Genomic DNA, 26161 nt, shown 5'->3' on the forward strand with positions numbered 1-26161 from the left:
AGCTCAGCTTAAAACTGTTAGAGGATGGAGAATTCTTTTCCCTTCTGATGGGTATTTCAACACCCCTCCCCCATGAAATATCTGGTCCCGTGTCAGTAATGACCAGCTGTGAGCACAACCAAGCTGATGGAAGAGGGTCACCTACCAGGCTGTTTGGTCAAATTCTTTTTAAGGGGGGAGGTGAGCTCTGGATGAATCACTTCGCAGGTGTACTTGTCTCCTCTCTCCCACTCATCCACGCACACAGAGGTCGTGGCATCCACGCTGAAACGGCAGTTGCTCTGCACCTTGCGTTCTCCGATGCTGGTCTCCAGCTCCGTGCCATCCTCTCTCTTCCAGGTCACGTTGAGCCCCTCCGTGGATTGCATGTTAGTGACCCTGCAGGTCAGTATGGCCGATTTGCGGATGTAAATATCAGCAAAATTAGGCGGGATTAGCTGGGCGTCGATGTCAAGAGGGGAACACTCAGCTTCTGGGAGGCAAAGAGAGATGGGTGAGAATTCTCATTCGACTACCAGTGGGCTGTGTCATTTTTAAAATAATTGTGTTGTTCTTAGTGCCTAGAAGATGGCCCTACCCAGAACAGATGGGCATCAACTCAGTGAGTCAGAAGCTTCCCTTAATTTTAATGTTAGGAGGGAGTTTTAATGTGCATGAGGAATTCCTTACTTCCTGCCACAAAGCGCTCTGCAGCTTTGCTGTGAGCCTGTTAAACAGCCCCTGCACTCCACCCCAGAGGTGGCTGTATCTCATTGTTGGACGATGGATCCCCTGTGGCTGCATCTCAGATCCCTGTATTAATTGTAGAGGGCTCATCCCATGCCCAGTTGCCCATTGCTTAATTCATTTCAATTTTTCTTGTGCCAAGTCCAGTTGGCTAATTTATACAGGCTGTTCCTGGCTTGGTACAACATGGACGAGTTTGAAAGCAATAATCTATTGATCTATCTATGGGGTATACATCTAGCTCCTATTACCACACCAACTGAGCACCTCACAACATCCCAGTGAGAGGGAAATGCTTTTATCCTGATTGTACTGATGGGGAACTGAGGCCCAGAGGCACTAAGATATGCCCCTAACCACAGTCTCTCATGGGGATCTATGCTGTTCAGAATAATCAAGGAAGTTTAGGGGTGTGCTGGGGAGAGTTAAGGCCAGAGTTTTCAGAAGGGCTCAGTGGGAGAGGAGCTGTTTTGAAAACCTGGCCCCAAACATGGTTCTGAGCATGTGAAAAAACTCTCACCCACTTAGCATGGGGGTTACATGGACACCCCCGAGCAGAGCTGGGGGATGGGTCATGGTCATTCCAGAGAGGGATGGAACCCCTGAAGGTCATGACTTACCTCCACACTCAAAACACTTGCTAGTGTTCCTTATGTCACTGAAATTATTGCTCTCCACCTTGCAGCTGTACACACTGTTGCTATCCCAATCTTCCTCCGAGACAGTCAGTTCGCTGATGAGGGTGTAACCATTACGGCCACTGGAGACAGGGCCATCCGTGTGGATTCCAGAGCTGATCTCTTCCCCGTCCTTCAGCCACTTCATGGTAACGGCCTGGCTGCATAAGTTCTTAACGCTGCAGATGATGGTGGAGGTTTTATTGGGCTCTAGGAATTGGTCTCTGGCTGGGGGGCGGATGGTCATACTGGGTTCAGTAGCTGTTAACATGCAAGACAAAAGCAAGCAGGTGGGGATAACAGAATTATCACATGTGAACTTGGCACCCAGAATGCACAATATGCAAAGCTGACAATGTGTGTATGGGGCCTGCAGGGCCCAAGTCTCTTTCTTTACATCTGATGGGCTCTGCTACCAGCCAGTAGCTGAATGGCCTGCAACCCAAACCACCTTCCACTGCAGCACAGTGCTCGGTCTGGAAAGGGGGGGTCCCCTTCACAAGCTCCACCCACAGTCACAAGCTCCACCCCCACAGACCCAAGCATGGAGTTTCTGGTAGAATGGCCAGCCACGAAGGAGCTAACATGTTGCCATTTAAATGGTCAACATTAAACACCACAACTGAGAAGAGAACTCAAGAGTCCTTGCTCTCATGTCCTGATCTGACCTACTAGACCCTGCTCCCCTCCCAGAGCTGCGAGAGAACCCAGGAGTCCTGTCCCTAAGGAGCATAGGGATCTTCTCTCTCTCATGTGTATATCTATTAGTGTTTTTCTGATGAGCCTCTCCCCAGAGGACCTAGATACTATAGTCCAAAGGCCTGCAATTATCCACTGGGTAGTGAGTGATTGTGTATATCGTCCAGAAGAAGAGAATGAAACTACTTACTAGGCGGACAAGAATGATGTACTTTGATTGTCTCTTCTCCACTAGGATATGTGGCTGTGCAATAGAAAACTCCTTGTGCTTCGGAGGCGGTGACCAATAGCTGAGTGGTGGCAATATAAGTCCCAGCTGTATTCAGGATTGAGGGGAATTTCTTGATGCCATCGGTGATGCTGGTGTTTGTGTTATTTTTCCAGGAGAAATCGATTGTTTCCGGAAGGAAGTCCTTAGCCAAGCAGCCCAGTGCTACAGGATCTTGGCTCGCATCGGCCTCGCAGGAAGGGTAGAGCGGGAAAAGAGATGGGGCAGCTGGGGTCGCTGAGAATCAAAACAATGAAAGGGTGGGGATGGGTGGGAGAAGGGCAGAGAAGAGACATTAAAGCACCACCATGGGGCATGTAGGGAGCTGCTCAATGTGAGAAAGAGAATTGCTGCTTGGTTAGGGGGAGAAAAAAGCAAGTGTTATCCCACATTCAGATATACATTGCCCTGGGATGAGTCACTCAGAAAGGGCAAACTCCTGGAGGTGAAGTCCCCACCTTGAAGGTCCTAGCTTCCGTTGTGTGCACGTATAACACCTGATGTACCTGAACATTCATGGACTCCAAGGCTAGAAGGGACCATTGTGGTCATCTAGTCTGACCTCCTGTCTCACACGAACCAGAGAACTGTCCCAAAATGATTCGTAGAGCAGATCTTACAGAAGAACTTCCAAGCTTGATTTAAAAGTTGTCATATATGGCCCCAGGTCCATACTGTATACAGACTCATGGCCTATCACTTCATATACACAGACACAGGAACCCTGCCCCCTTGTATATATGGCACAGCTCCCCCTTGTATACAGACATAGGACCCCAAGTTCCTTATATATATGGCCCAGCCCTCTTGTATACTTACTCTTATGCATATATGGCCTAGTCCTCATGTGTGTATGGCCCCAGTTCCCTTGACATGCCTCAATCCCCATTTGCTTGTGAGACTCTAAGGCCTCTCTGGTCCTGCAGGAATGTAGTGATGTTCAACACCAACTTCTCCCCCTCAGTCAATGGATGGTTCCCAACAGCCATACACTGAATGTCCGTGATCAGTCCCTCTTTCCTGAATTTGTCACTCAGCATCAGCTGAGCCCTAATCAGCAACGTCATTCTCTGCCAACCCACCCAGTGCAAACATCTCTCCCCCCCACTTTCCCATGGTGCACCACTGCTGAAAAAGTGGCATCATTCTGCATTGCCCAAAGGGTCAACCTGGCTGAAAGCCACCTCCCCATATGAATAGCACTGGGAGTAGTGCAGAGCTGAGGCGTGAGCCAGGCTACCCCGTGGAAAGAGCTAAAGATTTGCCGCTCCGTGCTTGCTTTAAAACGTGCAGTAAAAGATGGTCAGTGCAGCACATTTGGGCGGTACAAATTCCCACCGAGGCCCAGTTGCTTCCAAGAGCCCAAGCCTTTGGAGAACCTGAGCTCCTGGAGAAACACAAACACATGAGTGTGCCCTCCAGCCTAAGCAATGTCTCTGCAGAGCTTTCCTCGCCTCTTTCATTCCCTTTCCATCTTGCTATTTTTCCCTCTCCTCCACCAGTTTTCCTCCACTCTTGTTCTTCTCACAAAGCAGAAACCTTCGCCAGTTTACACCACTTGGGAATCTGGCCCCGCTGATTCAAATGAAGGGACACCTTGTTTACACCAACTGGGGACGTGGCCCAGAAAATCAATTGTTTCTTGCCTCCTTCACCTTCCTCCTATCACCAAATACTGGCAAAACCAGAACAAAAGCTCAGATTGGGGAAGACCAAGATCTGGCCAAATTTTGAACCGAACGAGCCCCCAGAGCTCTTATACCGGGAGACTTATATTGGTCTGGCAAGGGGGCCGCAGGTAACAACCTAGATATGCCCCAAAGCAGCCTGCTACAAAGCCCAGGAATGGGTTGAAGGAAGGATGCTCTGTCCCAGCCCAAACGGGACAGATCTCTCTGGGAGAGTTGGTGCCACCCGGGATGTGAACTGATCGTGTCCTGCCAGGGGCTAGCCCAGAATTACTGATGATGGGTATGGGAACGAGAGAAGGCCAAACTCTTCAGACTAAGCCCAACAAAGCCAGAGGATTATACAGAACAAAAAGGGACATTGCAACCTTAATAACAGCATGGGCTAGGACAGCTGGTAGCGCGAGGAATCCTCTGACCCAGCCAGTGCTGATACAGACCCAGCTAGGGAGGACCTGGTACCACCGGGAACCAGGACCCTGCTCACCCAGCCCGGTGTTGATACAGACCCAGCTAGGCGGGATCCGGTACCACCAGGAACCAGGATCCTGCTCACCCAGCCTGGTGTTGATACAGACCCAGCTAGGCGGGATCCGGTACCACTGGGAACCAGGACCCCCCTCACTCAGCCCGGTGTTGATACAGACCAAGCTAGGGGGGACCTGGTACCACCGGGAACCAGGACCCTGCTCACCCAGCCCGGTGCTAACACAGACCCAGCTAGGGAGGATCCGGTACCACCAGGGACTGCAACCCTGCACACCTAGCCTGGTGCTGATACAGACCCAGCTGGGAGGATCCGGTACCACTGGGAACCAGAACCCCCCTCACTCAGCCCAATGCTGAAACAGACACAGCTAGGGGAATCCGGTACCACCAGGAACAGGGACCCTGCTCACCCAGCCTGGTGCTGAAACAAACACAGCTAGGGGAGATCAGGTACCATCAGGAACAGGAACCCTGCTCACCCAGCCCAGTGCTGACAAAGTCCCAGCCAAGGGGATCCGGTACCACTGGGGACTAGGACCCTGCTCACCCAGCCCGGTGCTGATACAGACCCAGCTAAGGGGATCTGGTTCCCCCAACGACAAGGATCCTGCTTGTCACAGACCCAGCTAGAGAGATCCGGTATCACCGGGAACCAGAACCCTGCTCACCCAGCCCAGTGCTGATACAGACCCAGTTAGGGGGGATCCGGTTTCACCAGGAACCAGGACCCTGCTCACCCAGCCCGATGCTGGTTTAGATCCAGCTAGGGGAATCCGGTACCACCGGGGACCAGGACCCTGCTCACCCTGCTCGGTGCTAACACAGATCCAGCATGGGGGACTGATGCCACCTAGGACTGGGACTGTGCTCACCCAGCCCGACACTGATACAGACCCAGCTAGGGGGGACCTGGTACCACCAGGGACCAGGACCCTGCTCACCCAGCCCAGTGCTGATACAGACCCAGCTAGGGGGATCCAGTACAACTGGGAACCAGGACCTTGCTCACCCAGGCCGGTGCTAACACAGACTAGATAGGGGGGATCCGGTACCACCGGGAAACAGGACCCTGCTCACCCAGCCCGGGGTATAGACCCAGCTAGGGGGATCCAGTACCATCTGCAGGGGCGGCTCCAGGCCCCAGCACGCCAAGCACATGCATAGGGCCGCAAGCCGCGGGGGGCGCTGTGTCAGCGCTGCGATGGCGGTAGGCAGGCTGCCTTCGGTGGCATGCCTGCGGAGGGTCTGCTGGTCCCGCAGCTTCGGTGGACCTCCCGCAGGTGGACTCTCCACCGACAAACTGCCGGAGGCATCCTGTCTGCCGTGCCTGGGGCGGCAAAATGCCTAGAGCAGCCCCTGACCATCGGGGACCAGGACCCTGCTCAGCCAGCCCGGTACTAACACAGACCCAGCTAGGGGGCATCTGGTACTGATACAGACCTGATACAGACCTCGCTAGTGGGGATCCGGTACCACCGGGAACCAGGACCCTGCTCACCCAGTCTGGTGCTGACAAAGACCCAGCTAGGGGGATCCAGTACCACCGGGAACAAGGACCCTGCTCACACAGCCCATTGCTGACACAGACCCACCTAGGGGGATCAGGTACCACCGGGGACCAGGACCCTGCTCACCCAGCCCGGTGCTGATACAGACCCAGTTGGGGGTTCCGGTACCACAAGGGACCAGGACCCTGATCCCCCTGCCCGGTGCTAACACAGATCCAGCTAGGGGGACTGGTGCCACCTGGGACTGGGACCCTGCTCACCCAGCCCGGTGCTGACACAGAACCAGCTAGGGGGGATCCGGTAGCACCGGGAATCAGGACCCTGCTCACCCAGCCCAGTGCTGACACAGACTCACCTAGGGGGATCCGATACCACTGGGAACCAGGACCCTGCTCACCCAGCCCGATGCTAACACAGACCCAGCTAGGGGGATCCGGTACCACTGGAAACCAGGACCCTGCTCACCCAGCCCGGTGCTAACACAGACCCAGCTAGGGGGACTGGTGCCACCTGGGACTGGGACCCTGCTCACCCAGCATGGTAATGATACAGACCCAGCTAGTGAGGATCCGGTACCACCAGGGACCAGGACCCTGCTCACCCAGCTCAATGCTTATACCGACCCAGCTAGGGGGAATCCGGTACCACCGGGAAGCAGGACTCTGCTCACCCAGCCCGGTGCTGACACAGACCCAGGTAGGGGGGATCCGGTACCATTGGGAACCAGGACCCTGCTCACCCAGCCCGGTGCTAACACAGACCCAGCTAGGGAGACTGGTGCCACCTGGGACTGGGACCCTGCTCACCCAGCCCGGTACTGATACAGACCCAGCTAGCGAGGATCCGGTACCACCAGGGACCAGGACCCTGCTCACCCAGCTCAATGCTTATACCGACCCAGCTAGGGGGAATCTGGTACCACCGGGAGCTAGGACTCTGCTCACCCAGCCCGGTGCTGACACAGACCCAGGTAGGGGGGATCCGGTACCATTGGGAACCAGGACCCTGCTCACCTAGCCCAGTGCTGACACAGACCCAGGTAGGGGGATCCGGTACCACTGGGAAGCAGGACCCTGCTCACTCAGCCCGGTGCTGATACAGACAGAGCTAGGGGGATCCAGTACCACCGGGGACCAGCACCTGCTCACCCAGGCTGGTGCTAACACAGACCCAGCTAGGGGGATCCGGTACCATTGGGGACCAGGACCCTGCTCACCCAGCCCAGTGCTGACACAGACCCAGCTAGGGGGGATCCGGTACCACCGGGAACCAGAACCCTGCTCACCCAGCCCAGTGTTGATACAGACCCAGTTAGGGGGGATCCGGTTTCACCAGGAACCAGGACCCTGCTCACCCAGCCTGATGCTGGTTTAGATCCAGCTAGGGGAATCCGGTACCACCGGGGACCAGGACCCTGCTCACCCTGCTCGGTGCTAACACAGATCCAGCATGGGGGACTGATGCCACCTAGGACTGGGACTGTGCTCACCCAGCCCGACACTGATACAGACCCAGCTAGGGGGGACCTGGTACCACCAGGGACCAGGACCCTGCTCACCCAGCCCAGTGCTGATACAGACCCAGCTAGGGGGATCCAGTACAACTGGGAACCAGGACCTTGCTCACCCAGGCCGGTGCTAACACAGACTAGATAGGGGGGATCCGGTACCACCGGGAAACAGGACCCTGCTCACCCAGCCCGGGGTATAGACCCAGCTAGGGGGATCCAGTACCATCTGCAGGGGCGGCTCCAGGCCCCAGCACGCCAAGCACATGCATAGGGCGGCAAGCCGCGGGGGGCGCTGTGTCGGCGCTGCGATGGCGGTAGGCAGGCTGCCTTCGGTGGCATGCCTGCGGAGGGTCTGCTGGTCCCGCAGCTTCGGTGGACCTCCCGCAGGTGGACTCTCCACCGACAAACTGCCGGAGGCATCCTGTCTGCCATGCCTGGGGCGGCAAAATGCCTAGAGCAGCCCCTGACCATCGGGGACCAGGACCCTGCTCAGCCAGCCCGGTACTAACACAGACCCAGCTAGGGGGCATCTGGTACTGATACAGACCTGATACAGACCTCGCTAGTGGGGATCCGGTACCACCGGGAACCAGGACCCTGCTCACCCAGTCTGGTGCTGACAAAGACCCAGCTAGGGGGATCCAGTACCACCGGGAACAAGGACCCTGCTCACACAGCCCATTGCTGACACAGACCCACCTAGGGGGATCAGGTACCACCGGGGACCAGGACCCTGCTCACCCAGCCCGGTGCTGATACAGACCCAGTTGGGGGTTCCGGTACCACAAGGGACCAGGACCCTGATCCCCCTGCCCGGTGCTAACACAGATCCAGCTAGGGGGACTGGTGCCACCTGGGACTGGGACCCTGCTCACCCAGCCCGGTGCTGACACAGAACCAGCTAGGGGGGATCCGGTAGCACCGGGAATCAGGACCCTGCTCACCCAGCCCAGTGCTGACACAGACTCACCTAGGGGGATCCGATACCACTGGGAACCAGGACCCTGCTCACCCAGCCCGATGCTAACACAGACCCAGCTAGGGGGATCCGGTACCACTGGAAACCAGGACCCTGCTCACCCAGCCCGGTGCTAACACAGACCCAGCTAGGGGGATCTGGTTCCCCCAACGACAAGGATCCTGCTTGTCACAGACCCAGCTAGAGAGATCCGGTATCACCGGGAACCAGAACCCTGCTCACCCAGCCCAGTGCTGATACAGACCCAGTTAGGGGGGATCCGGTTTCACCAGGAACCAGGACCCTGCTCACCCAGCCCGATGCTGGTTTAGATCCAGCTAGGGGAATCCGGTACCACCGGGGACCAGGACCCTGCTCACCCTGCTCGGTGCTAACACAGATCCAGCATGGGGGACTGATGCCACCTAGGACTGGGACTGTGCTCACCCAGCCCGACACTGATACAGACCCAGCTAGGGGGGACCTGGTACCACCAGGGACCAGGACCCTGCTCACCCAGCCCAGTGCTGATACAGACCCAGCTAGGGGGATCCAGTACAACTGGGAACCAGGACCTTGCTCACCCAGGCCGGTGCTAACACAGACTAGATAGGGGGGATCCGGTACCACCGGGAAACAGGACCCTGCTCACCCAGCCCGGGGTATAGACCCAGCTAGGGGGATCCAGTACCATCTGCAGGGGCGGCTCCAGGCCCCAGCACGCCAAGCACATGCATAGGGCGGCAAGCCGCGGGGGGCGCTGTGTCGGCGCTGCGATGGCGGTAGGCAGGCTGCCTTCGGTGGCATGCCTGCGGAGGGTCTGCTGGTCCCGCAGCTTCGGTGGACCTCCCGCAGGTGGACTCTCCACCGACAAACTGCCGGAGGCATCCTGTCTGCCGTGCCTGGGGCGGCAAAATGCCTAGAGCAGCCCCTGACCATCGGGGACCAGGACCCTGCTCAGCCAGCCCGGTACTAACACAGACCCAGCTAGGGGGCATCTGGTACTGATACAGACCTGATACAGACCTCGCTAGTGGGGATCCGGTACCACTGGGAACCAGGACCCTGCTCACCCAGTCTGGTGCTGACAAAGACCCAGCTAGGGGGATCCAGTACCACCGGGAACAAGGACCCTGCTCACACAGCCCATTGCTGACACAGACCCACCTAGGGGGATCAGGTACCACCGGGGACCAGGACCCTGCTCACCCAGCCCGGTGCTGATACAGACCCAGTTGGGGGTTCCGGTACCACAAGGGACCAGGACCCTGATCCCCCTGCCCGGTGCTAACACAGATCCAGCTAGGGGGACTGGTGCCACCTGGGACTGGGACCCTGCTCACCCAGCCCGGTGCTGACACAGAACCAGCTAGGGGGGATCCGGTAGCACCGGGAATCAGGACCCTGCTCACCCAGCCCAGTGCTGACACAGACTCACCTAGGGGGATCCGATACCACTGGGAACCAGGACCCTGCTCACCCAGCCCGATGCTAACACAGATCCAGCTAGGGGGATCCGGTACCACTGGAAACCAGGACCCTGCTCACCCAGCCCGGTGCTAACACAGACCCAGCTAGGGGGACTGGTGCCACCTGGGACTGGGACCCTGCTCACCCAGCATGGTAATGATACAGACCCAGCTAGTGAGGATCCGGTACCACCAGGGACCAGGACCCTGCTCACCCAGCTCAATGCTTATACCGACCCAGCTAGGGGGAATCCGGTACCACCGGGAAGCAGGACTCTGCTCACCCAGCCCGGTGCTGACACAGACCCAGGTAGGGGGGATCCGGTACCATTGGGAACCAGGACCCTGCTCACCCAGCCCGGTGCTAACACAGACCCAGCTAGGGGGACTGGTGCCACCTGGGACTGGGACCCTGCTCACCCAGCCCGGTACTGATACAGACCCAGCTAGCGAGGATCCGGTACCACCAGGGACCAGGACCCTGCTCACCCAGCTCAATGCTTATACCGACCCAGCTAGGGGGAATCCGGTACCACCGGGAGCTAGGACTCTGCTCACCCAGCCCGGTGCTGACACAGACCCAGGTAGGGGGATCCGGTACCACTGGGAAGCAGGACCCTGCTCACTCAGCCCGGTGCTGATACAGACAGAGCTAGGGGGATCCAGTACCACCGGGGACCAGCACCTGCTCACCCAGGCTGGTGCTAACACAGACCCAGCTAGGGGGATCCGGTACCACTGGGGACCAGGACCCTGCTCACCCAGCCCAGTGCTGACACAGACCCAGCTAGGGGGGATCTGGTACCACTGGGGACTAGGACCCTGCTCACCCAGCCCGGTGCTGATACAGACACAGCTATTTATGGAAACATCGGTCTAAAAATAAAGGGAACTGAAAAACAAACCTCTGCCAGCTGGAGGCTAAACTACTGTAGGCCAGAATCGGACATCTTGGTTCTACACTCAAAGGAACACTTTTATTTTATTTGATTAATTATTGTGAATTCAGATTCGGAGACTCTCTGAGTAGCACTTTAATCCAGCAGTGGTCTTGCTGATTTGAACATCATGGCTCCAGGAGTAAAGTGCTACTTAATGGGAGTGCGAGTGTCAAAAATCTCTCTTTTGTTAAAAGTATTAATAATTCCTAGCATCCATTTTATAATGGACTGAGGCTGAATTAGCCATGAAAGGCATTGGAAGTTCCACATCTAACCCCTTAAACCTCTTTGACAATCCCAACTTGATCTAAAGGGCATTGAAAGCCCCCAAATCCAAATAGAGAATAATTACTTGGTTTGTACCGTCAGGGGAAAATAGATCTTTTGTTAGATTAAACTTTAAAATGAAGCATGTCATCAAAGTTATAGGGGAGACTTTCTGGGGCAAATATGACAGTCCGGCAACTAATCTTACCCATAACATTTATTAGCTTAATAATTATCAAAAAAAGCTTTCTAATAATTTTCCCCATGGTAACAAAACATGAAACATTTGTCTCTGTCTTTTAAAACGCTCACTGAATTCTATTAGAGGTGTTCATTAGACAAATAGGTACAATTTTCAAAAGCAACTAAGTGATCTATAAACTTAAACCCAATTTTCAACTGCGACTTAGGCATTTAAGAGTTTAAATCTTAATGAAAGTCATTATTTAGTTTTAACTATTGCTAAGTATTTTTCATCTGATCCTTTAATTTAAATTGAGTGAAATTTCCCTTCTAATCGTATTGCTTCTGATTATTTATCTTTTTCAACAACAATAACATGAAAAAACCATAAATAATCCTGGCCTATGGACCAATAAATCAATATTAACAGAGAAATCAATTTAGCAATTATTTTTAAACTCAGTCCTATTGTGCTAAAAAGTTTAAGTCAGATTTGCAGTCTGTAATGCCAGAAGGTTGGGTCGGAGGAGGCAAAATTTAAAGTTTTTACGTGGGTCATTGTGAGAATGGTAATTTATCCTCAGAAATGTAAGATAAATAGGTAGATATGAAACACAGGGAGCTCGCATAGACAGATAGACTATATAAATTGACAGATAAATTAGATAGGAAAAAATAGTGTGAGAGATTAGAGACAGAGATTGAATAGACAGATTGCACAGACAGATTAGATAAAATTAGATATACAGTAAGAAAGATAGATAATGAGAAAGAGAGATTGGGGTGTATAGGAATAGAGAGAGGTTTGATTTATGATTGGCAGTCATAAGAATACCCCCAAACTCATTTGGACTTTGGAAGACTATAGATTGCAGGATGGGACCCTTTTCACACAGAGAACCTCCTTCCCTCACTATTAGACATACGAGCAATAATAATATTGATTTACCTGAAGTAACTGTGACCTGGGTTCCTTGTCCCCAGTCATAGATAGCATAGTTATCACTCTAATCAACCGCTTTTGGGAGTCTGCACAAATACCCCATCTATGCAATGAATCACTATTTTTACTATGTATTTGGTGGGCTTAGAAGATTAAAATACTTTAAAAATTTATCCTAGAAATACCTGATCATGTTTAAATTCCAGTTAAACATTAAAATAAAAGGTGCCATAAAAACTGATATTATTTATCTAATTGGCATTTAATTAAGACTACAATTAAAGATCCTAGCATGGAAGTATTTTTATTTTAGAAGCACAGATATTTTATTGCCTTTCCTCACTATTATGCACAGAGAAAAACCTTATTTATCTATTCATTCATGTCTTTATTTGGATTAATAAAGTCAACTATCAATTAGCTGATGTATTAAAATAGCAATCTGGCAATGAGTTAAAAACCCTGTCAATCAATCAATAGCCCATCCTATTTTATTTGTCATTTATGACTAAAAAAATAGAATAAGAAGTTGCCTGAGATAGTTAAATATCTTTCAAAGCTGTTATCCCAGCTAATAGCTGGAGTGTGGGATAAGCACCTCTGTCCCCCCGTCTCTGCCTGGGGGGTGCACAGCCTGGCCTGTACCCGTCCTGGCCTGGGCAGCATATCCAGCCTGTGCAGAGGAGCCATGAGCTGCACCCTGCCCTGGTATTGGGTCCACACAGGGGGACGTACCCCACTGCCCTTCATAGGTCAGAATAGAGAACAATACTCCTGGCTTCCAGACCCTGCTCTAACCTACTCCCCTTCCAGAGCCTGGGAAAGAACCCAGGAGTCCTGGCTCCCAGCCCCCCACTCTAATGGCTAGATCCCACTCCCATCCCAGAGCTGGGGAGGGAACCCAGGTGTCTTGCTCCCCTCTCTAGCACACGCTTCACCCCATTTATCTCTGAGGGGGTTAAAACACTCTCTGCACTCATGTCACCAGCCAATAGCAGCCACTTTCCTGGGATGGACTCACCAAATCACTGGCCATGTTGGGTCACGACCCGACACTGTAGACCGGGGGGTTCTGTCTGGGAGTCCAGCTCTGCTCTGTGTCTGTTGCAAAGCTCTTCTGAGGTATCTTTGCCTGTCAGACATCCCCTCTCCTCCCCACCCCCCCGATGGAAGTCAGGATAATTATAGATTGAGAACAATAGATGACGCCCTCTGGGGAGCTTTCACTGTTACAGCTGGTGGGAAGATGTGAAAACTGGACAGGTGGGTGAGTGCAGGGGTCTAAAACTGGAATGAAAAACAACCTCGCTGTGACTTTCATTTGTGTAAACTTCCCCTTTTCAGCCCATGTTGTTTGTTTGGTGGTCAGTTTTCCCCAGAGATTCGGTGACAAAGGCCGCAGACCTCAGAGAAGATTGAGGCCTCCTGGGGCGTCTTTTTGAGAACTTGCCATGCAGGAAGGTGAAGAAGGAAACTTTACAGCTGTCCTGGAACTGGGGATAGAACCCTGGAGTCCTGACTCCCAGCCCCCTCACTCTAATCTTGGAGATCCTTGTTCACTCTCCCAGCTGGGGACAGACCCTAGGAGGTGATGTCTCAGCCCATCTGCACTAACCTCGTAAAGACCAGAGAGAAAACCCAGGAGTCCTGACTCCCACCCACCCAGGATGGATAGATTGACAGTGGGCGTCTATGGGGATGGATAGATGTCCTGTACATAGTTGCACACAAGTATGTCTCCTTTCTAGCATCTTTTCTTTCTTTTAACGTCTCCTGGCAGTTTGTTGTTGTTATACAAAGGGTCTCTTCTCGTCCTTGCTCCTGTGACGGTGGTGAGAAGTAGCTGGGTGGTTCCTCGCACCGTGACTGGTGGTGGAATGTCCACTGCAATTTGATGTGTTTAGAACTGATCGATTGGTGGAGTTTCAGGGCACAAGAAGGGATCGCTGTGATCGGCATGTCCCCTGGCGATTCCTGGCCCAAGCCCCACCTTCCGGTCGAGCAGAGCAGTTAGAAAGAGAGGCCAAAGCTGTGAGTCCTGGAGAGTTCACCACAGTCCAGAAATCAGGACAGCAACCCCCAAAGTATTGTAAAGCTGTGAAATTTCCCCTGGACCTGTCAGTGTCCCAGAGAGGTGGATTGAAGAGGCCAGAGGCCGAGGTGTATGGTTTGAAAGCTCTGTTTGCACAGAAGGGCAGGGACTGGAGGAGAAAGGGCGCATGTTGGGTTATCTCATCCATCCATGTCTCATGGAGGGCTCTTCCCTAGCTTTAACTAATGGTCTTGTGATCAAACAGAGGAAGGGACTCGGGGAACTGGCTTCAATTCCCAGATCTCCCACAGACTCGCTCTGTCACCTTGGGGAAGCCACGTCACCTCTCCATGCCTCAGTTTCCCCATCTGTTCAATGAGGGTAATGATGCTCACTTCACACCGGAGAGCTGAGATGGGCTGGACTCAGGTTGTGAGGTGCTTGGGGAATATTTGTGCCTTGCAAAGGACCAGAGTCTCCTCTCAGCATCACTTGCACAAAGCAGAGCTATTCTAGTGCAGTTTCTCCAGGTTTACACTGGAACGGTCGAGGTCAGAATCCCATTTCTTGTGTTTTTCGCCCGTCGCTAGGACACCACTGCAGAATGGGAAGTTAAAGGCAGAGAGAAGGTCAGTGACAGGCCCAAGGTCCCACAGCAGCTGGGAACAGAACCTGAGTCCTCTTCCCCCTTTTTGATGGTTTCTCTTGTATTCTCTTTATTTTTCCAGTGAACCCCACACCCCCCTCCATCTTCCCCCTGGTTCCCTGCTGCACCAAGACTGGCAATGAGCCCCCGGACACAAGCTTGGCCTGCCTCGTAACGGGCTATTTCCCATCACCAGTGGAGATCAAGTGGAATTCAGGCAAAGTGACCCAGGGGGTCACAACTTTCCCAGAGGTGACGGTGAGCAATGGGCGCTTCACCCAGAGCAGTCTGCTGATCATCCCTGCCAGGCCCCGGCAGGGTGACACCTACCAGTGCGATGTGACACATCAAGAGACTGCAACGACTGAGTCAAAGAAGTTCCCTCAGGAGTGTAAGACACGCGGCAGGGGAGGGCGGCACAGCCAGGCTGAGCTTTTCAAAGCGCCTAGAGGGTCTGGGAGCCAGTGAATCTTAATCCACATCCCGCAGGCGCCTTTGGAAAAACCTCAGCCTGAAAGTCTGGGGAAAGTTTGGCCCAGTGTTGAAACACACTGAGCCCTGGTGCTTTGTCACTGCAGATCTCCTGCCCCCAGCGCCTCCTCCACGGACCCCTGAAGGAGGGAAACCTTAGGGTGAAAGGCGCCTGGGGCAGAGACCTACGTTCCACTAAGTGGGGGATTTTTCAGCCCTGCCTAAAGGATTTAGGCACCTGGTTCCCATGAGAACTTGGCATGCGAATCCCTTAGGCACCTTGGGAAATCTCAGACCTGCAGCTGGGCTGAAATGGCACCTAAGCCGCATGCTGGCCCCTCTGTACAGGGGAAATTTCGGCTCACTGCCTTTCACCCTCACCCTCACCCAAACCCAACCCAACCGCCTCCCACTGGGGCAGGCAGAACAAAGCCCATTTGCTGCGTCAGTCCAAAGCCTCAAAGCAAAACCAGTGCAACTCTGAGCCCAGGGTCCTGGCCACCAGAGCCCCCCAGCGTTCAGTTGGCCGCATGGGCAGCCCCCCACTTTTCCACTAGGCCACCTTCCCTGTATGGTTCCTAGGCCTACTGCCTGTCCACATCTAGAGATTCCCCCTCAGGCGCTTTCCTCAGCACTGAGCCAGAAGCTTTCCCTGATATAGACAGCAGCAAGCAGCCCCATGGGACTACAATTCCCAGCAACCACTGGCCTTAAAGGGACTATACCCCCTTACGAGCTAGCACTGGTTACACCTTTGTCATGGAGCTGAGAGTGTTCCTTGCACTTCGGCTTTTCTGAGGCATCTTTTGAAATGGATACAAGCTCAGAGCCACAAACCTAGGCATTCTGGGGTCTCAACTTTAAGGGTGTAAATCGACTGATCTCCTCTGAAGTCAGTGGCACTGAGCTGACTTACATCAGCTGAGGATTTGACCCTTTATCCGTAGTCAGACACAGTCAGTCCTCTCCCAGGTTTTCTTCTGATGCCATGTCATGCTGTACAGTGCCACGGTCCCCCTTAAATAGGGGACATTAATTGAGGGAAACGTTCAAATAAACAAACACAGCTCAAGTTCCAGCTTTGTCCCAGCTGTTTACCAGGGAGAACACACTCCATGCAGCATGTGCAGGAAGAATGCCTGGAGGCTTTTAATATTTGCCTAGATGATTTAAGGGCCCTGTTCCCATTTGTTTTAATCCCTTACATGGCTGTGAAAAATCTCAGCCCTGGAGACTGATTAAAGTATGCAGTGTAAACGTACCAAAACAAGGCTGGTGTTACTCGTGCTGGGAGGACTGTAGAGTTATCCCTCTCTCTGGAAGGGGGCTGGGGATCTACAGAGAGTAACACTGGACTGTGTTTTCCCCTCTCTCTGCTCTCAGGGTGTGGTTCGACAGCACCACCCCAGGTTCACCTCCTGGTCCCCACCTGTGAGGAGAGCCCCACAGAGAGCCAGCTGGAGCTGGTTTGCCTCCTTCTGAGCTTCAAACCCGACCAAGCCAACGTGAAATGGCTGGTGAATGGAAAGGAGAGCAGCCCCCTTACCCCGGCCTTTTCCTCTGCAATGGGCACAGACGGCTTCTACATGGGGCAGAGCCGCATGAACGTCACCAAGCAGAGCTGGGAGAAGGGGGACGTCTGCACCTGCCAAGTGACCCACCCAGCAGTGGGAGCAGAGCTCTCCATGCACAACACCAGCAAGTGCTTGGGTGAGGGGCTGGGCCCGTGCATGGCGGGGAGGTGGGGTGGAGAGTTACTGAGAAACCAGCCCTGCCTAAGGGTAGGTGGGATTTCACCTAGACCCCAATGTGATGGGAGACACAGGAGTGCCATAGAGAAACTGGCGCTGTAGGTGGATGGGAAGAGAAAGAGATACCAGGGCTGGCTGGATGAGAGGGACACTAGGAGTGTTCTGCTGGAGGTGGGTAAGGGATAGATTAGATTAGATTAGATTTCAATCGTCTTTTTCTGCCTTTCCACATTATTTGAACTGGTCAATGACATCTCTTTGCATTTCTCAGCCTGCCTGAGAAGCTCACTTGACCCAGCCATCTACTTAACCAAACCCTCCTATGAAGACGTCATGAAAAATTCTGGTCATGTTACCTGTCTAGTTCTGGGCTATGACTTAGCAGCCAGCAGAATCGCATGGAAAGTGAATGGGCAAGTCAGCTCTGCGGCGAAGACAGAACCCCCCAAGAAGAACAGCAACGGGACCACCAGCCTGGTCAGTTCTCACCCTGTGTCGCTGGCACAATGGGGACAAGGCACCCAATTTACCTGCAAAGTGACCACACCCTGTTCTGGAGAACTAACCCAGGACATAACCATGAGCAAAACAGGTGAGGAGCCTTGGCATCTCAAAGGAAAGGCAAACTCCAGTTACTGTGAATTGGGACTGGAGGGTGAAACTCACTCCGCACAAGTCCTAGGCAGCCTTTATGTCCCAGTTAACCCTCCAAGAAGGACTTTAGCGGCACCTAGGCCCTCAGCACAGGGGTGTGAGCAGGTAGAATTAGTATTTCCTCTGTGAATTTCTCATTCTCAATCTCTCACTAATTTCCACTTGCACAGTTTTCCCAGGATTCTCTGTCTGATCATTAAATTCCAGCTCCTCTAAGAATTTCATTCCCTCAGCTCCCTGGTAAACGTGGATGTGGCCTGCTAGGGGCTCTGATCTGACGTGCCTCTGTACTTCTTACTTCTGGAAATCAGGCTGCTGCTTGTCACCTGGCATCTGGCCTTTATGGGATATTTCGGGTGAGACTCTCTAAGAGTCTCCATTGGAGTAAGGTGCCCAAATCCCATTGAAATACCCAAGTTGTCCAAGTCCGTAAGGCAGCCTTTGAAAATCTCAATTGTGTTGAATTTTGCTGGGAGCATTTGAAGGAGGGAAGAGGCTCTGTCGGAGTGAGAAATGGGTTGGTGACCCAATGTCACGATGATGCATGATGGAGACTTCGATGAAGAGGAGATTCAATGTTTGGGGTGAGAGTTCAGGTTTGGGACGCAGGACCAGCTGAAAGCCCCCTGCCCCTCTGCGTTACTCTAAAGCCAAACTGAGGATAATGATCCTGATGATGATCTTGAAGGGGATGAAGATTGTGTCGATGACAATGAAGAGGGAAATGAAAATGCTGAAGGAGATAAAATGTTAGATTGCTGGAGAAGATGAAGATAAAGAGGAAGGAAGTGATTATGAAGATAAGGGAGGTGAAGAAGATGAATATGACAATGGTGATGAAGACGAAGATGATGGTGTTAAGTTGTTGCCGTTTAAGGTTGAAGATTGAGAAGCTCACTGTGCATTCTCTGGGGAAGGCTTGGGAGTTCAGCTGAGTTCTTGGGTGAAGGTCCAGGTTCCTTGAGTTTCAAGGGAGATGATGCTCAGTGGTTGGGTTTTTATTTTGCCTGGTCTAGCTTCACACGTACCCTGAACAAATGCCCTCCCTGGCCCCTTCACACAGTGATAGCTGCTGGAGCTAAGTCCTTAACTTAGATATGCAAAGCAAATCTTCTTCTTCTCTTGCCCCTCTTCCTTTTCATTTAGGCATCAGGAAGAATGAGCCCTCAGTCACCATCTCCCGAGCCTACCACGAAGACATCTCCGGGAATAGAGTCTCCTTGACTCTCATCTGTGAAGCTGGCGGCTTTTACCCAGAAGAGATCAGCATCTCATGGTTGAAGAACAACTCCCCAGAACTCAAGTCGAGTTACAATAATGGCCTTGTGTCAGGAAGTGGCACTTTCTCTGCCTACAGCATCCTCAAGGTTGAGCAAAGTCAAGGAGATGGAAATTATACCTGCGTGGTGCATCACCCGGCCATAGAAGAGCCAAAGAAGGTTGTGGAAAAGGTGTCCCTTGGTAAGTGGATTCTCAGAGGCAGTTATTAATTTGGGGATGTCCACACGCTTTCTGATGTCATCCAGCCAATGGCATGAACATCTGCATGACTCCATGTGAACCCTGGTGGGAGGAGTGGCAATGAAGGATTTCTATCTCCATTATGATGCCGTATCAGATTGAGAAGCTGATGAATTCATGCAAATAAAGGAGAGAAACCCCTCAGTTCTATTGTCCCACAGTGGGGACTGGGCATGCATATGAATCTGGACTCCCAGCTCCAGCAGGATCCACTTTACAAACTTATTTCATGAGCCAGACCATGCATATCCTTCAGAGAACATTCAAGAGAGGCCTTTGTCCCTGGGTGCCAGGGCTCCAATGAATCTGGGCTTCCTGGCTGAGACTTCTAAAGCGATTCAAGTTCTGCCCTCCCCCATCGGTTTGCAGTGGGAGTTGGGGGACTCATGCCCTGAGGGATCTTGGCAGATGATGGGTGTGAAACGTAAATGGCCCTTCTGCCTGTGCAGGGGGTAAGGGTTTAGGGAACACAAGTTCCGTCCTCAGTCCTGGGTGTGGTGAGGTGTTTAGTGGTTAGATCGGGGGGTCTGGGTGCCAGGCATGACCATGGGCAGGTCATTTGTCCTCTGTGTCCCAGCTGCCATCTCTGGGAAACAGGGATAACCACGCTGAGCTCAGGAGCGCCATTAAGCTCATGAATTTCAGGCCAGAAGTACCCTGAGTTTAGCAACCACGGCAGGTCTGGCCCCAGCCATGTTTTCTGCAATGGGGCTTTCTCCTAACAAAACTGGAGACCTTCAGATTTGCTCCTGGCTCCCAGAGACCCAAATAACCATAATGGAAGTCAGGAATCTCAATCCCTCGGTTGGCTGGAAAATCTCGGCCATTGTTCCTGCTGCTCCATAAGATGAGTGTCCCGCCCCTTCCACCAGGGAACTCAGTGCCCTATTTACAAGTCCAATGATGCTCAGCCCCTTTCCCAAACAGCCCCTGGGCTCTGGGTGCCCATTGAAATATTTGCTCAGCCCAGCCCTCAACGCCTCCTCCTGCCCCCACCAGGTATCAGCAACTGTAATCAACACCCTCTGGAGGTGTCTCTCCTCCTCCCTTCCCTGGAGGACCTCTACATAGCGCAGAACGCCACCATCAGTTGTTTGGTGAGTGGCATGGAGACCCCCGGCAGCCTGGAGGTCTCCTGGAACCGGGGTAGCGGGGGCCTGTTTGCCGTGGTCTCCAGGGATCCGGTGCTGCAGGAAGATGGCACCTACAGTGCAACCAGCATCCTGCGGGTGTGCGTGGAGGAGTGGCAGGCGGGGGAGGAGTTCACCTGCACCATGAAGCACCAAGACTTCCCATCGGCCATTGTCAAGACCATCCACAAGAGTCACAGTAAGAACTCAGCCTTTCCCCTTAGGGGGCGCCAGCTCCAATGGGGCTGCAGGCTGGGGGAGTGGCTGGCACAGGGTGTGGGGAATGGGACGTGGGACCTTCTGTCTCTAGGGGGCCCCAGCTCTGATCCGGTTTCAGGTGTTTGGGACGGGGAGTCACAAATTTGTGGGTGGGATGAAATGTGGAAATTGATGAGAGAGAAGGGGATGGAGAGTCAGGACTCCTGGGTTCTTTTTCTGTCTCTGGCAGGGGAGTGGGATGTAGTGGGCTAGAACAGGGAGACTGGAGGCTGTGACACCTGGGTTCTAGCCCCTTTTCATGGTAGGTATTTGGATGTAGTGGGTTAGTGTGGCCCGAATTCCTGGATTCTGTCTATGGATCTGGGAGGGGCGTGAGGGGGTCTAGTGGGATATTGCAGGGCGATGAAGGTGGGGAATGGTAGCCAGGACTCTGGGTCCCAATCCTTAGCATTAATCCCTTGCTGTTTCTCATGGCAGTGGTCTCCCTCCGGGCCCCTTCTGTCTACATCTCCCCTCCTCATGTTGAGGAACTGGCTCTCCGGGAATCAACCACCATCACCTGCCTGGCCTCCGGGTTCCGGCCCAGAGACATCTTGGTGACATGGACCCAGCAGGATCGGCCCGTGCCCCAGGAAGCCTACACCAATGTCGGCCCCATGCAGGAGGCTGGGAAGGAGGAGCGCTACTTCATCTACAGCAAGGTCAATGTCTTGGCGTCCGAATGGGAGCGGGGGGACATCTACCCCTGTGTGGTGGGGCACGAGGGTCTGCCCATGACCTTCATCCACCAGAGCGTGTACAAAGCCTCTGGTAAACCCACCGCCGTCAATGTCTCTGTGATCTTGTCCTACACCGACGTCACTTGCTACTGAGGATCAGAGCCCCACGGGCTCCTCATGGCATATCTGAGTTGGTCACGGAGCCTTGTGGGGTCTGGGATTCCTCTGAGCCTGTGTGTAAAGCTGTGGGAGCTCTGGTGTACGGAGCGTGGCTGTGTGCGGGATATGCCCAAATAAAATGCACCATGCTAGAGTTTGTGATGAAGGGTGTGTCCTCTGCCTGAGACTGTCCGTTCATCTTATCTACCAACCCACACTTCGTCCCACAATATCTAAATGTATCTATCCACCCCTCTTTCTTTTATTCTTTCGCTCTAGCCATCCTCCTTTCCCCATGGATTGCTAGGGCCCCATTGGATGAGCACTACATAAACAGACGTAGAGCAAACGTCCTGGAACCAAGCAGAGAAAGGCTGGGAGGGGGTATTTGGGCACAAAGGGATTAAAATTGGGACACTAACAAGGAGTGAGACACTCAACTCCCACTGCAACTGTGAGTTTATTTCACTGGCACCTCATTTCCTCAAAGTCCTTTAAAGACCCCAGACTAAGCGGCTTGTATCTGGTCACACTGCAGGTCAGTGGTAGAAGTGGAAATAGAGCCCTGATTTCCCATCTCCAAGACTTGTTTCCTAACCGTTGCATCTGTCTAGCAATGTAGTCCTAGCCAGTCTGGCATCAGAACTCCTTGGACATGCTTCCTCACCGGACCACATTAGGTGAGAGGCAGAGCCCCCAGGAATCTGGTGTTATGTCTGCCGGGAGCTAGGCGGCGGGTGAGACTGAGTTAGGAGCCTCCATTCCCACCAGCCCTATCCCTGGATGTATGAACACGGGGTGGGGTGCAGGGGAAGTGATTTCACCTCTGTGTACGCGCTTAGGGGGACTGATACTGGACCAGCCTTCAGTTCTGGAGTCAACATGCAGTGACAGTCAGAAAAGGTAACAATGGGCAGAATCATTAGGAAAGGGGGAGACAAAAAATAGTAAATCTTATAGTGCCACCATATAAATCCATGGTATGTCCACAGCTTGAATACCTCATGCAATTCTGATCTCCCCATGTCAAGAAAGGTGTATTAGAAATGGAGAAGGTACAGAGAGGGGAGAAAATTGATCATAGGGATGGAACAGCTTCTGTTTGAAGAGAGATTAGAAAGGCTGGGACTTTCCATCTTAGAAAAAAAATGACTAAGGGGAAATATGATTGAGGTCTATAAAATCGTGACTTGTGTGGAGCAAGTAAATAAGGAAGTGTTATTTCCCCCTTCACATAACACAAGAACCAGGGGTCACCCACTGAGATTAAATAGCAGCTGGTTTAAAACAAACACAAGGAAATATTTCGTCCCACACCAGAGTCTACCCCTGGAACTAGTGGTCAGGAGATGTTGTGATGGCCAGAAATATAGTTGGGTTCAAAGAAGAATTAGCAAGTTCATGGAGGATAAATCCATCAAAGGTTATTAGCCAAGATGGTCATGGATGCAGCCCTAAGCTCTTGTTGTCCCTAAGGCTCTGCCTGTCATAGGCTGGTTCTGTCTGACAGCAGATGGATGACTCAATAATTGCCCTGATCTGGTTATTCCCTCTGATACCTCTGGCATTAGCCACTGTTGGAAGACAGGGTCCTGGGGTAGCTGGACCATTGGTCACATGCACTGTGGCCATTCTCTTGTCCAATATTCAAAAGAAGGTTGAAAAATTGGAGAAGGTGCAAAAGAGAGCTAGAAAAATGTTTAGAGGGCTGGAGAAAATGGCTTCCAGTGAGAGACAGGAGGAGACGAATTGGCTGAAAGAGACATTCAGGAGATGGCTTCATGGATATGTATAAGTACCTCCATGGGGAGAAAGTACCAGGCAGTACAGGTCTGTAATTTAGTATAGAGAGGCTTAAGAGGAGCCAATGGCTGGACAGATACAAATGTGGAATAAAGCAGTGTGGGGTGGATCAGGGTTGTGCTGACACTGCAGATTCAGTCTGCCAGACTGTCCTGGCCTCACCACAATGCGGGCTAATTGCCAGAGTCTAAGTGGCATCCCTTGGGTTCTGGGCTGTGTGGCCTAATGGGCTGAGAGAATATGGCCACCCATGAGCACAGAGCGGTGTGGCCTTGTCAAGGTTTTTCCCCCCCACTTTGAACATTAGAGTACAAATGTGGGGACCTGCATGAACACTTCTAAGCTTAATTACTAACTTAGATCTAGTAACACTGCCACCACTCAGAAATTTCAGTGTCTGGAACACTATCTGTACCCCCAAAACTTTCCCCTCTCTAGGCAGCCTTGAGGGACTTCTCCAGTTCCCTGGGGAACACAGATCCAAACCCCTTGGATCTTAAAACAAGGAGAAATTAACCATCCCCCCTCCTTTTCCCCCACCAATTCCTGGGGAGTCCAGACCCAATCTCCTTGGATCTTGAAAGAAGGAAAAATCAATCAGGCTCTTAAAAAGAAAGCTTTTAATTAAAGAAAGAAAGGTCAAAATTATCTCTGTAAAATCAAGATGGAAAATGCTTTACAGGGTACTCAGATTCCTATAGACCAGAGGGACCCCCCTCAGCCTTAGATTCAAAGTTACAGCAAACAGAGGTAAAAATCCTTCCAGCAAAAAGAAACGTTCACAAGTTAAGAAAACAAACATAAGACTAATCCGCCTTGCCTGGCTGTTACTTACAATTTTGAAACATGAGAGACTGATTCAGAAAGATTTGGAGAGCCTGGATGTACGTCTGGTCCCGCTTAGTCCCAAGAGCGAACAACACCCAAAACAAAGAACACAAACAAAGACTTCCCTCCACCAAGATTTGAAAGTAACTTGTCTCCCTATTGGTCCTCTGGTCAGGTGTCAGTCAGGTTCACTGAGCTTCTTAACCCTTTACAGGTAAAAGAGACATTAACCCTTGACTATCTGTTTATGACAGGCCTAGTGCCCAGGGTCAATATATCAACCCTCAAGTGCAGGATTTTGTTTCCTAGGGGTTAGAATGAATACAGCAGCCCTTGAGTGCAGGGGAGCGTGGCCTAGCAGCCAAAGTGAATAGAGAGGCCCTCCAATGTAGGGGAGTGTAGTGTAATGGCCAAACCCAGGGGCCATCACTAGATGGGGTGATGGCCAGGTGTCAAGGTTTTTTCCCCCACTTTGAACTTTATGGTACAAAAAGTGGAGACCTGTCTGAACACTTTTAAGCTTAATTACTAGCTAAAATCTGCTATACTGCCACCAGCCAGAAGTCGGTGTCTGGCACACTTCTGTTCCCCCAAAGCCTTCCCTGGGGAACCCAAGACCCAAATCCCTTGGGTCTTAAATCAAGGAAAAATCAATCAGGTTCTTAAAAAGAAAGCTTTTAATTAAAGAGAGAAAAGGTAAAAATTATCTCTGTAAAATCAGGATGGAAAATGCTTTACAGGGTACTCAGAATCATATAAACTAGAGGGACTCCCCTCCCCCCTAGCCTTAGATTCAAAGTTACAGCAAACAGAGGTAAAAATCCTTCCAGCAAAAAGACACATTTACAAGTTAAGAAAACAAACATAAGACTAATCCGCCTTGCCTGGCTATTACTTACAATTTTGAAACATGAGAGACTGATTCAGAAAGATTGGAGAGCCTGGAATGATGTCCCGTTCCTCTCAGTCCCGAGAGCGAACAACGAACCAAACAAAAAGCACAAACAAAGACTTCCCTCCATCAAGATTTGAAAGTATCTTGTCCCCCTGTTGGTCCTCTGGTCAGGTGTCAGCCAGGTTTACTGAGTTTCTTAACCCTTTACAGGTAAAAGAGACATTAACCCTTAACCATCTGTTTATGACACCAGGGTAGGGGGACAGGGGCCCACTCAACTCCACCGGGTCCTGACCCAGGGCCCTAGCAGTGGTGGAGTGGTCCACCAGTGGGTCAGTGGGGAGTCATAGAATCATAGCCTCAAAGATCTGGAAGGGACTTCGAGAGCTCATCTAGTTCAGTCCCCTGCACTCATGGCAGGACTAAATATTAACTAGATCATCTCTGACAGGTGTTTGTCTGATCCGCTCTTAAAAACCTCCAATAATGGAGATTCCACAACCTCCCTAGTCAACTTATTTCAGTACTTAACCACCCTGACAGGAAGCCTTTTCTAATGTCCAGCTCACACCTCCCTTTCTGCAATTGAAGCCCATTGCTTCTTGTCCTATCCTCAGAGGTTAAGGAGAACAATTTTTCTCCCTTCTCCTTGTAACAGCCTTTTATGTTCTTGAAAACGGTTATCATGTCCCCTCTCAGCCTTCTCTTTTCCAGACTAAACAAACCCAGTTTTTAATCTTCCCTCACAGGTCATGTTTTCTAGACCTTTAATCATTTTTGTTGCTCTTCTCTGACTTTCTCCAATTTGTCCACATCTTTCCTGAAATGTGGTGCCCAGAACTGGACACAAGACTCCAGTTGAGGCCTAATCAGTGTGGAGTAGTTCAGAAGAATGACTTCTCGTGTCTTGTTTACAACTGCCCTGATAATATGTCCCAGAATGATGTTCACTTTTTTTTGCAATAGTGTTACACTGCTGACTCATGCTTAACTTGTGATCCACTATG

General features: G+C 51.9%; 1 protein-coding gene and 2 gene segments (V, D, J or C); 1 reads left to right on the forward strand and 2 right to left on the reverse strand.

The window, feature by feature from the left end:
* The window catches only part of LOC115642209, a 440558-nt gene that overhangs the window by 114934 nt on the left and 299463 nt on the right, over nt 1-26161 (reverse strand). The gene's annotated exons all lie outside the window — the stretch shown is intronic.
* LOC115642322 overlaps nt 1-26161 on the reverse strand; it is a 166925-nt gene that overhangs the window by 56796 nt on the left and 83968 nt on the right.
* On the forward strand, nt 13985-21785 carry LOC115642325. The segment is given in 7 exon segments: nt 13985-14057; nt 15087-15395; nt 16859-17185; nt 17498-17818; nt 19027-19341; nt 20401-20730; nt 21228-21785. Coding segments are annotated over 7 exon segments (1998 nt in total).

Source organism: Gopherus evgoodei, unplaced genomic scaffold (assembly GCF_007399415.2).
Source record: "Gopherus evgoodei ecotype Sinaloan lineage unplaced genomic scaffold, rGopEvg1_v1.p scaffold_39_arrow_ctg1, whole genome shotgun sequence".
In the NCBI taxonomy this organism is placed as follows: Eukaryota; Metazoa; Chordata; order Testudines; family Testudinidae; genus Gopherus; species Gopherus evgoodei.